The 12,157-nt window shown below is 38.6% G+C and overlaps 1 protein-coding gene across 1 annotated transcript in view; it reads right to left on the reverse strand.

The window, feature by feature from the left end:
- ANO2 (anoctamin 2) overlaps nt 1–12,157 on the reverse strand; it is a 299,806-nt gene that overhangs the window by 146,935 nt on the left and 140,714 nt on the right. Inside the window, exons 11-12 of the mRNA XM_039874110.1 lie at nt 7,268–7,402; nt 658–818 (exon numbers count right to left, since the gene is read on the reverse strand). Coding sequence (XP_039730044.1) covers nt 658–818; nt 7,268–7,402 — 296 coding nt within the window. The remainder of the gene's footprint in view (nt 1–657; nt 819–7,267; nt 7,403–12,157) is intronic.

Genomic DNA, 12,157 nt, shown 5'->3' on the forward strand with positions numbered 1-12,157 from the left:
GTGTGTGTGTGGTGTCAGATGGCTAGGGCCCAGAGAGAGTTTATTACCCATGATGCTGATACCCTCGGAGGTGGAGGGGAGGAGAAGAACAATGAAAGAACTATTTGTTCTTTCCTTCACAAATCTCTTCGGTTCCGGGAATATTAAAAACAACACTCTGACATTTAGTAAAATCTCTACAGTCTACACCCATGGTATCTTAAAAATTGCACTGAACCTGGAGTAAGGAGACTAGGTTTAGACCTTCACTATCAGCTAACTCTGTGACCATGGCCATGATCCCACCACTCTGAGTGTTACTTTGGATGATATCTACAACTTTGCAAGTCTTAGTAGATGTTCTTGGAGGTGCCATATGGGTGTGCTAGGGGATTTCAAAACATGCATTAGTTCAAATTCTGAACACATCATTCATGAGATCAATACAAGGTTAACATTACTACATCTTTTTAAAGAATATCTAAAGTATAAGAATATGCCTAATTCTATTCACATATGAGTAAAGGAGAGAAATCTGTTGATCCTAAAATCCACCTTGGGTACAAAGACTAAATGCTAAAGGAAGTAAACCGAAGAATACAGCCATTAGAGCATGGCCACTGTACCCATTTAAAAGTATCACCTACATAAGCAAGGCTAATAACCATAACCACTTACCCCACAAAGCCATGAAGATGGAGAAGAAGACAGTGGCAGGGTTGTCAAACAGGTGGCTGGCCCGCGCTGTACCACAGGCTGAGCTGAGGTTCCAATAGTCACAGGATTTGTCACACAGGGGACACATGGTGAAGGCGTTCTGCTGGTCACACATCTCTTTGCTGAAGCAGACAGAAGCTACTGGGTCAGACAGAGCTCAAATAGAATTCATCCCACATAAATCACCCCCGAAACTCTTCCACTTCCGAATCCATGACTGAGCTTATCAACTTCATACATGAGGTATATTTAAAAAGGTGAAACTGGATTCTTCACCTTGAGAGTGTTATTTCTGTAATTTGTCTAAAAAAAAAAAATGGATGGGCCACCTTCAGAGGTGTGGAACCCTCTGTTACTGGACGTGTCCCAAAAGAAAGTAATGACTATCTGTCAGAGATGGTATACAATGAATGATGCCTTATAAAGCCTCTTCAAAATGTGTGGAGTGTATGAGGTTGGTGGAAAACATCAACAATTGTGAATAAATCGCCAGTCTGAAGTTAGAGTTCATCATCATCATTCAAACATAGGCTATCTTCTTAAACCTACTGTCTGTCTCACAAATGTGTGAGACTAGTCACAAAGAGAAACAAATATGAGCATGTGGCTGGATGAACACAAGCTCTCAGCTTTAGAAGAAAAAGCTACATGAATAAGAATGGTGTCAGATCTGGATTAGAAGACCTTTTCTAAATGTGTCAGCTGCAAGACTATTTGTGGAATGGGGATTAATAACCTCGACCTAATAAAATTTATCATAACCATGAAATGGGATTAGGGAGAATGAAAGAAAAAGGCAAATTCTTCCAAAGTCTAGATTCTTTGCTACTTGGAGAGGGAAGCATGAGTCAAATAACCATGACTTACATTCTAATGTAAATATATTCTCATTACGTTTCTATTTAATGGACTGATGGATATATCTGAAATTCCATTCCTTCATTAGGTAATGAGCTGGATCCATTAAATTTAGGCTCGTATGAGGGCTTGTAAATAAGAATCAAAGAACTATGAGCCTTAACTGGCTTCCCAATATCCCTCCGTATCATATATTGGTAGGAAAATGAATGAACTCATCACTCTGATGTGTAATAGTCCCCCCGGGGAGTGGTTAAGCTCACAATTTAGAGAAAAAGGTTAGAGGACTCAAGATTTCATGAAAATGAAGCATTGGATGTTCTCACAGAGCAGTTAGAGACACAGTGATGGGGATGCAGGAGATCCTAGGCTGAAACAGCAGCTATGTCTTCTCTGGAAAGAAGCAGCAGAGGGTGCTACAGAGCATGGCTGGCAAGTGGGAGGCCACTTGCCAGACTAAGCTGGTATACCCTGTGTGCTGAAGCAAGTGCTTAGATTTATCCTGGCAATCAAAAGGATGCCTGGATCTAGTTTCCCTTCACCAGGAAGTTGAAGGGTTTTCCTGAGGGCTGTCACTGTCCATCAAGTCCCAGCTTTCAGGCTTGTTTTTAATGAGTTATTAATTCCACAGCAGGGAAAGGCCTTCTATGTGAAGCAAGAGAAGCTCTAGGTCTCTGAGGATAAATCCTAGTTCCTCCACTGTCTCGCTGCTAAGATCTCTGTTGGCAAGTGTCAATAGCAGTGACTCATTCACATAGACTATATTAAATAATAATATCTTACCAAATAGTTCAGCCATGCTAGATTCACCTGGGCAAGTTCTTATTAATAACCAGAAGGCAAGGTTTGTTTTGTCTTCTGGGTCAGATCAGTGTTCGCTGTATAGTTGAGGAGTTGCTACTTTCAGAGAGGAGAGTACCCTCTTGGAAAACAATTTCACACAGAAAATTGTTGGTCTGTACAAATTCTAGTAAGGAGTTGTGCTTTTAAGCCACGTCTGAGAACAAATTAGTTCTCAGTGCTGCCCCTCGAGCATGTGTAATAGGGACTTTGTTGTTCAGGGTTGTTTGTTTGTTTGTTTTACATATAGACTGTAGGGGGATAATCCCAGTCAGCCTAATTCCTAATCCAATCTAGTCAGTGCTAACAGGTCTGAAATTAATAAAGTATTAGCAACCAAGTGGTTGCAAAGCACTTTGAAACTTAAGCGCCGTGTAAATTATTGCTTTTAAAATTAGACTACAGTCAACTATCAATCATTTGTACAAAATGGCAGACACTATCACATGGATATTCCCCATAGCATTTATCAAAGTCAGAATTCTTTATATTTATTGAGTTGGGTTTTTTGTTTTTGTTTTTAATGCAAGCCATTTGAATAGAATTCTGGAGAAATTCTGCCTCAGGACGACATTAAAATGACTTTTTCTGAGAGACGTTGCCTCTAGACAAGTTGAAAGGTGACAGAAGCTCACTTAGAACTGAAATCATGTCTAGGATATTAACTAGCTAAATAATCCATAGATTTCTAGTTAGAAGTAACTATAGTTACTCTCATAGTGTATTTCTTCAATCTATCATTTTCTCTAGAAAACACAAGAAGGTTGATAAGCCCCCAAAGCGAGTGGTTTTTAATGAGTGACTCATTGCTCATAAATTAGGTGCTTGCACAAAGGAAGAAGGTACAACCAGGCAATTATTCAGGAAATTCAGAAAGAACATCTGCTATTGAGGTCTCAAACCTCAAAAGTAATCAATTTTTTTTTCAATATGGTTTAGATTAATCGACTTTCTTTTTAATGCTCCAGTCTTTCCTACCCATGTAAACAAATGCCTAACAAATGAAATCAATCCTTTGGTAAGTAGAAGAAAGTTCTATAGATGTATCATGCACATATGGAATTATTACTTACAAGTGATACTTGTATCTCACATATCAAAGTTATTGGTAATAAAAGGTCCCATTTAAAGTTTCACATAATATAAATTTTCTGGTTTTGATATTGTACTACAGTTATATAAGACACAACTATTGGGGGAAACTGGGTGGTGGGTATATCATACCCCTCCGTACTATCTTTGCACCTTCCTGTAAATCTCTAATGTTTTCAAAATAAAAAGGTTTTAAAAAGTGATACATAGATAGTAACTTCCAAGCTTAATGCCCAAATTAGAAATCTCTAAAATAATCTCAGGAATAGTGCAAGTTTTTAATCATGATTATTAGTGGCTGATAGACACAGATCCTGAAAGGGTTTGAATGTTTAGATTCAGTATTGGGATTTGGACACCATTCTTTCATTGATGAGGAGTGATATTTTGTGAATTTTCATCAGGCCCACAGAGCCTGAACTTTGGATGGACATACAATTATGATTTAACAACAGTTCTTTAAAAAAAAAACCATAAAATACTTAATTTTTTTCTATCGTTTATACCTTCCTACCCTGAATCTGAAAAACCAAAGACCAAAATTTCAATTTTATAACAGTAAATTTCATACTTTTTTGACTGCGACCTATAGTTTGAAAAAGTCTTTTCTATCAGATTCCAGTATGCAAATATATACATACTCTTTCCTAATAAACACTCTTATATAACTAAATAAAATCTCATGCAACACTCCTTATACTTCCTTCTTGTGATGAAAACTAATATTGCATTTCATTCCACTCTATCCTATCTTGTTCTAGTGCATTTAATAGATAACCATTAAATTGATTCCATAATCCATTAATGGGTTACTACCCACAGTTTGTAAAACATCACATACTTTAACAAGCAATATGATACATCTACAATGATAATGATCTCACTTTACATACATATATGCCTGCACATATATGAGTGAGTATGCATGTTTATAATCATGTATCTTTGCAGCATGTATAGACTATGGTCATTTCTAGCAGCAGTGGTCACTGTCACATGTATTCCCATATGGGGACCCCGGGCACAACTTCTAAGTCCTGATGTAAACCAGCAGACTAACGCCCCACACACTGTACTGGAATTGGTCCTTCATGCAATGTATAGAGTTTTCCAGTTCTGATGAACCTGAGGTCCAGCTCTCTAGGGATCACAACTGGGCAAGGGACACATAGGAGCTGTATTTTCTGAGAACACACCAGACAAAGCTGATTGAAGCTACCTGGGCTGCTGAGAAGGATATGAGCCCACGGAAGATTTCACAGCTTATTGAAAAAAGGAAAGACTTTGGAGCAGGAGGCAATAGAGGTCAAATTCCAACCCTGACAATTATCAGTTGTTGAAGTTGGCCAAGTTCTGTGACTGCAGTTAGCACCAATTTCTCCATCTCTGTTAAGTGAAAAAGTACCTGTCATATAGAGTTTACAATGTTGATCTCTACAAGATCAAAGAAACTAGTACATAAAACCACCTAGCACCATGCCTGGCACAGGTAGGTGTTTGCTAGGTATTAGTTCTTTCCTCATGCAAGATGGCCTGGGAAAAGCAGAACCCTGACAACGTAGCTCCTGTGATACAGGTCCCAGACTCCTGGTCAAGAACAGTGGACAGATGATACTAGAGTTTTATACACAAAAACATACAAACCTTTGCCTCTTATACAGTAGTCCCTTCTTATCCACGGTTTTGCTTTCTGTGGTTTCTGTTATCTACAGTAAACCACAGGTTGAAAATATTAAATGGAAAATTCCAGAAATAAGCAATTTGTGAGTTTTAAATTGCACACTATTGGATAGTGTGATGAAATCTTATGCTGTCCCACTTTGTCCCACTTGGGATAGGAATCATCCTTTTGTCCAGCACCTCCATGCTGTATACATTACCTGCCCGTTAGTCATCTAGTAGCCATCTTGGTTATCAGATCAATTGTCATGGTATCATAGTGCTTGTGTTAAAGTATATAGCCTAATGTTATGTTACAATGCCTGTGTCATTCACCTCAGTCCATCTCACTGCATAGGCACTGTATCATCTCACATTATCTCAAGAAGGATGATGAGTATAGTACAATAACATATTTTGAGAGAGAGGCTACATTCATATAACTTTTAGTACAGTAGATTGTTATAATTGTTCTATTTTATTAGTAGTATTGTGCCTTATTTATAAATTAAACTTTAGCATATGTATGTATAAGATAAAAACAATGTATATAGGGTTTGGTACTATCCACAGTTTCAGGGACCCACTGAGGGTCTTAATTTTCTGCAGATAAGGGGTGACGACTACACCAAGTAATTTCGCTTTATTCTAACTATTGACAATGCCATCTCTAGTTTCTCTAATTTGCAAGACCATTTCTATAGAATGACATAGTGGCAAGAAGAGCCAGCTGGCCCCTGTCGCTGGTAGATATGCTTTCCTCAAGAGCACAGCTTTTGGCCCTTTCTTCAGAATGTCCATTACTACCCCCAGTAGTATCCCCAGTTATAGTGGACTCTCATATTCTGCCCGGTGTCTTCATACACTTAGATACTGAGGGGACATTCTGTTGGTACACTGTGATCCCGCACTACAGCCACAGTTGGTTGGCCCAGGGCCTCCACCTAAGCCAAAATGAACCATAGACTTTTTCACTTGGGACCAATGGAGTATAAAGCTCTAAAATATAACACCCATGAGCTATTATCAGTATTGTTTGTACCCAATGGAGAATATCTGTAGGGAAACAAATAAATACTAGAAAGAATCAGACAGGAGGTACACTGAAGCAGTTCCCATTTCCGTTGTTCCTGAGGTTAGCCGCATGCCCGCCATCAGGTCCCCTGAGAGGCCACAAAATCTTTCTAGATTTCCTTTTTTGCTTAAGCTAGTTCAGATTGCATTTTTATGCTTGCAACTGAAAGAACATTAAAATATACTAACCATTCTCCGTCTCGAAGATGGAAAGAAATTTAAATTTTAAATATTGGCTAAATGTCTCTTTTATCCCTTTTACTCTATTTCCACATATATTAATTCATTCGAAAATCATTTATTAATACTCTCCTGTGTGCCAGGCATTATATACTTTAATCCTCACAATAACACCGGGTAGTAGATATTATTATTACCATTTTGCAGCCAAAGAAGTTAAGACTTAGGAAGTGAATTATCCAGTTACATAGCTAGTACTAACGATGCCAGTGCTGAAGGTTGCTGTTTTTAAGTGCTTATTTTCTTGATAGGCTCTCTCTTCTCCATAAGGACTAACCTTTATTCCATCTCTTGGCTATCCAAGAGCCCCACCATGAGGCCTGTCACCTCTTATAAATTCTGACTCCTGAACCAGAGGCTGGGCCTTCCTCAGCTCCAGAGCTGCCTGTTTCTACAGACAGCCCTGCAGTATTTTATCTCAACAGTGTTTGACCATATAGAATGTGATCTCTACCCAAGGCCTTGATCTTATGGGAAACCAGAGGAAAAAGTCATGCAGTTAAGGGGAAAAAGCATTTCTCAGGCATGATTTTTTTTCATCAGGTATTATCCGCCTGTCCACATTGGACCCTGGCCCTAGAGTAGAGCTTGACAAGGAAAGGAAGTGGGCCACGTCCAGGATGGCTCTGAAGCCATTCCCAGGATCTGCAGCTCCCAGATCTGTCTCTGGAGAAATGTCATGTGTATGGTAAGAGAAAGATAGAGGGTGAGGACTTTGGAAGGAGGTGTGTGAAATGTACTTACGACTCAGCTGAAACTCCAAACTACTAACATGGGAATTGAGCCTTTTTCTTTAAAATCATCTTACCTGGGAATATCTTCTTCAATTGTTGCACATCCATAAAGAAATACAATCACCCCAATTATAGAAGATGGGATGAGGAATGATGTATATAATCCCAGCCAGGCAAAATACAGTCCAATTTTTTCTCCAAAATACTTTCTGGAAAAGAAAGAAAATATAACACATATTAAGAGCATTATATACTTTCTTCATTTCTGTTGGTTCTAAACCTGACAATGAGTCAACGTAAATAAAAAGGGATTTTTTATTAAAGGTAGTTACACAAGAAAAGAGGAACCTCAGCACAAGGAATCAACAACTGGTCTTTTCTGAAATGAATTGCATTCCACTGGAATCACATATACACACCTGTCCTGGCTGCTCATGTGAAATAGCTAGGAGATGTAATCCAGCAAACTAAATAGCAAACTAAAAAGATGCCATAAATTTTGGCATCTTCACTAGGCAAACATGAATAACACATCATTATTTCATGAGCCAAAGTATTCAACCCACAGAAAAACACATCTTTTGGAACTAGTTTATTTAAGTAAAATACAGAAATTATGTACTAATAAAATTATGGGTGGCTTTTACTTCTTTTTCATTTTTCTGCATTTTTAAATTCTTACTTTGTTAATGAACTACTCTTATAACTTAAAAAAAAAATTTATTTTTAAAAGAAAATTTGCCAAGCCATATCTGTTTGATCTCTCAGCTCATAAAGTTAGTAAATTACCCTTAAGCCCCTGAAAAGGATTTTCCCTTAGATAAATATTGGTCATGGACACCTGATGAGACAAATATAATCCACAGAGGAGCAGTATATTTTATTTCTCAAGAGCCTCTGACATAAAATCCAGGAGGAAAATGGGACTTCAGCCCACTTTTTGATGGAAGCACTAAAGAGTAAGAACAACAGTGAATAGAGTCTCTTTATCCACTACGAGCAGTGCTGCTCCCACTTCGGATACAGACAACTACAAGAAAATGTAGCATCCACCCTAACAAGAGAAATCTGGATAATCTGTGAAATCAAAACTTTTCTTGAACCCATCAGAGAGTCGAGGTTGTAAGATAATCAGGTGAACTAATTTAAAAAAATAAAAATAAAAAAGAGACAAGCCCCTCTAAGAAAAGATGGGACACACAACCAGTTTCAGAGCATTTGGCAGAGCATGGGAAGAAAAAGTAGTCACCATAAAAGCAAGTAAGAAGAAATAGCTAAATTTTTTTAAATCCTAAAAGGCTGAGTGTAGGTTAGCATGGCAGATTAAAATAACTGGGAGCTCCAGACTCAAGAGGACTTTACACTCATTCACAAGATCCTATTCAACGACCGCCACCCAGTACTTAGGAGGGGGATAATAGGCATGGTGGGAAAATAGAGAGGGCCCTCTTAGTTGCACACAGGCATGAAAGCCTATCCATCTTCTAGGACCATCTCTCCTTCAAATCAAAAGCCTTAAGCACCAAGTAACAAGATCAGTCTGTTGCTGGGGGAGGGGCCAGAGGAAGACCCCTCTGTGGCCAAGGGCTGCTGAGAGCTGAGGGTCGAAATGGAACAATGAGCACAAATTCTCAGCCTTCCATGGCCGCCAAGAAGCATGTGGTAATAGCATCCCGCTGCTGAAGAAATTTGAAGTCTGTGGTACAGTGGAGGTGATTCCAGCAATGACAAATTCCAAATCCAGCAACCTCTGACTAGATTGACTTCGTTCCCCTCACTAACAGCCTGACAGAAGAGGCATAAGCACATTTCCAGGAGTAAATACCATTTACCTCAGTTTCTATTGTGTAGAAACAATGTCCAAAATTCAATAAAAAATCTTGAGACATACAAAAAATAATAAATCCATTGTCAAGTCATAAGGAAATCAACAAAACCAGAGTTGATCTAGATGCCAGAATTATCAGACAGATTTTAAAATAATTATAATATGTTACGGAAGAATCTAATACAAAAGATGGACAACACGCATAGGGTGCTAAGAATGTTTTTCCTTGATCTGGGCGCTGGTTGCATGGTTGTATTCAGTTTTAGCAAGCTAAGTATTGTACAAATACACTCTTCTATTTGTATATTATACTTTGATTTTAAAATGGTTTTAAAAAGACACCACATGTCTTACAGACCAATAGTTTCTCTGGAGATCAACTTGTCTATTCTCTTTCCCTCAAGTCATACAGTATTTAAAGGCAGGCACCCAAAGAGAAAGTTCTGAGCCTTTAATTAAAGTTCATGATGCTTGGTTCTCTAGAAGATACTCTGGAATTTCCCAGCTACAGAAGAAGCCAGGCAAGCAGCAAAGGCCTCTCCTTGGTGAAACCATGAGATGGGGCAAACATGGGTTAAATATTCAGTCAATCCAAGGTTCAATCTCCCCATCAGAATGGTCTCTCCCAGCTCAGTGATCCCCCCACCACCATCCCCTTTACAAGGTAGTATCTAGATGAGGAGGAAGTGTGTGCCTCCTTATGATGGAAGAGGAGAGGGAGCTTCTAACCCGAAGGCTGTTCTTTGGGAATTTCCTGATTTAGACCTCCGAGCCCTGTACTAGTCAAAAATCCAATTTCATTTTCTCCTGGTGTCCCTCTTTTTGGCTTTGCTCCAGCTCACTGACCTCTTACTGTTCCTCAAACACATCATATCTGCTCCTACCTCAGGGCCTCTACCTGGAACATCCCTTCCTCAGATCTCATACTCACTTCCCCTGTCTCTGCTCCAACACTACCTTCTCGGAAAAGCCTTCTATGATCACTCATCCCAAATGTCAGCTAACCTCTCACCTTGCTCCATTTTTCTTCATAACGCTATCATTACCTAACATTGTTTTCTAAATTTATCCAATTTTCTAAGTTTGTGTCCATCTCCACTACTAGAATGTAAGCTTCATGAGAGCAGACACTTTTTCTTTCCTGTTCCTTATTGTTTCTTTAGTGCCTAGAATATGCCTGGCACATGGCAGTGGCTTAATAAGCATTTGCTCAGTGAATGGCTAAACCCTCACCATAACCCCATCAGGTTGTTACTAGGCCTGTCCTTCTATGCGAGAGGTGAGCACAGCTCAGAGGAACTGAGTAACTTGTGTTAAGGTCACACAGCTGACAATAGAGAAATCTGGACTCTAACTCAAGACTGCCTGATTTCAAGCCTATACTTTAACCATAACATGTATCTCTTAGTTAACAGGGTAGATGATAATGCAGACTTGAGCTTTTCAGTTTACAAAGTGTTATGATTTATTTTCTACCTTTGTAAAAAACAAAAGGAACTCTAAGGATCATCTAAAACAGAATTCTCCACTCAATGATTTACAAAACCCTATAACCTCCAGAAGCACGTTCACATCAGAAAGGGCAGCAATGACATGTGTTCCGATTTCTATTTGTAAAAAAAAGCAATACATGAAATGATTATTTAGACAGTTTCTATTTATTGATGAGCAATGCAAGAGCTTCCAAGTATACATCAGATAGTGATTAGAGACACATGCTCATGGCTAGTTCCCCAATCATTTATCACCTAGTAGTTCTGGCTATTTAACATTATTTTCATTTTCATTCTTAAATGTTGTTTGTTTTTACCTACAACCAATCTTTAAATAAAGATGGAAACATGAGGAATACTGATGGTGAAATATAGCATGTTAATGCAGAGCATAAAAATGGCAAGAAAGAATTCAATAAATGTACCTTGCTGATATTCACGCAGATCCCTAAATTGCATACGAATGACATATAAAGATATTGTCATTACCAAAAACCATTAAAATGGAAAAAGCTATTAATCCAATTATATCCAATTGGCTTTTCATTTATGGAAGTTAGAGGTTGTCCCTGACAGCCATGTATGATCTGCAGAGTCATCCTTGCAAAAATAGCCTAAAATTTTCTTTTAGCTTATTATTTAGGAATGAAGGATAAATATTAGATGATATACCAGTTCAATTTTAACTCAAAGTGCAGCCATATCAAATTTCAGGTCATAAAAGTGCTTGTTGTTGTTGTTGTTGTTGTTGTTGCTGCTGCTGTCGTTGTTTGTCTATTTTAAAGTTGTAATACGCTGATAAATTTTAATCTAAGTTTTTATATACATCATTATCCAAACCAAAAATGACATACTCGGCTATTTAAAAATGTAGTTGTTGAAACATGTTTTTTTTCTTGCATAATTTAATTTGATAACATAAACTGTATGTGCCACCTGTTTAAAAGGAAAAGGATAAACTTGTCTTTATATATGATAAATATTATAAAAGACTGTATGCAATAAATTCTATAGCATAATAGCCACTAATATTTAAAATGTTTACTTAGAATCATTTCTCTATAATTTTCCACACAATATTGACTTAAAAAAATAATCTCTAAGGGAGTTTAGGGGATGATACATGTGCTGCTGTGAAGACAGCTTGTGCAGAGCTGCAGACCCCCTCTATCCCCATCTCTACCAGGTCTCTGTCCCAAGAGGGTGACCTCAGTGGATTGTGTCAACCAGGCCCCCTGCTCTCTGGCTTCTGGGTTGGCCAACAGGAGGCACCAACAGAAAAAGGAAGGGTAGGGGAATAAAGACAGTGGGATACTGATTTCCATCCCAACTGTCTGGCCACGATGGGTGCCATGGCTCCTCTCAGAGGCATCCCTACATGGTAGCTTCAGCACTCTGGGTTCTGGGTTCTGTAACCCCAATCTCCTCCTGCCCCTTTGAGCCTACAGGTGCTAATGATTCCCCACTGTTGCTCATCCCTGGGGAGTCCCTATCCCTTGTGGATTTCCCTTAATCCTCAATTACCCACTTGAGTGTGTCACCTCATCCCTAAATAATACAAGGCTCACGAATCAAAATAGGGGATGACGTGACTTAGAAGTTACCGATCTGTTGCAATTCTCTCATTTTACAGATTAGGGAAC

The sequence above is a fragment of the Pteropus medius genome, unplaced genomic scaffold, assembly GCF_902729225.1.
Source record: "Pteropus medius unplaced genomic scaffold, Ma_sr-lr_union100, whole genome shotgun sequence".
In the NCBI taxonomy this organism is placed as follows: Eukaryota; Metazoa; Chordata; class Mammalia; order Chiroptera; family Pteropodidae; genus Pteropus; species Pteropus medius.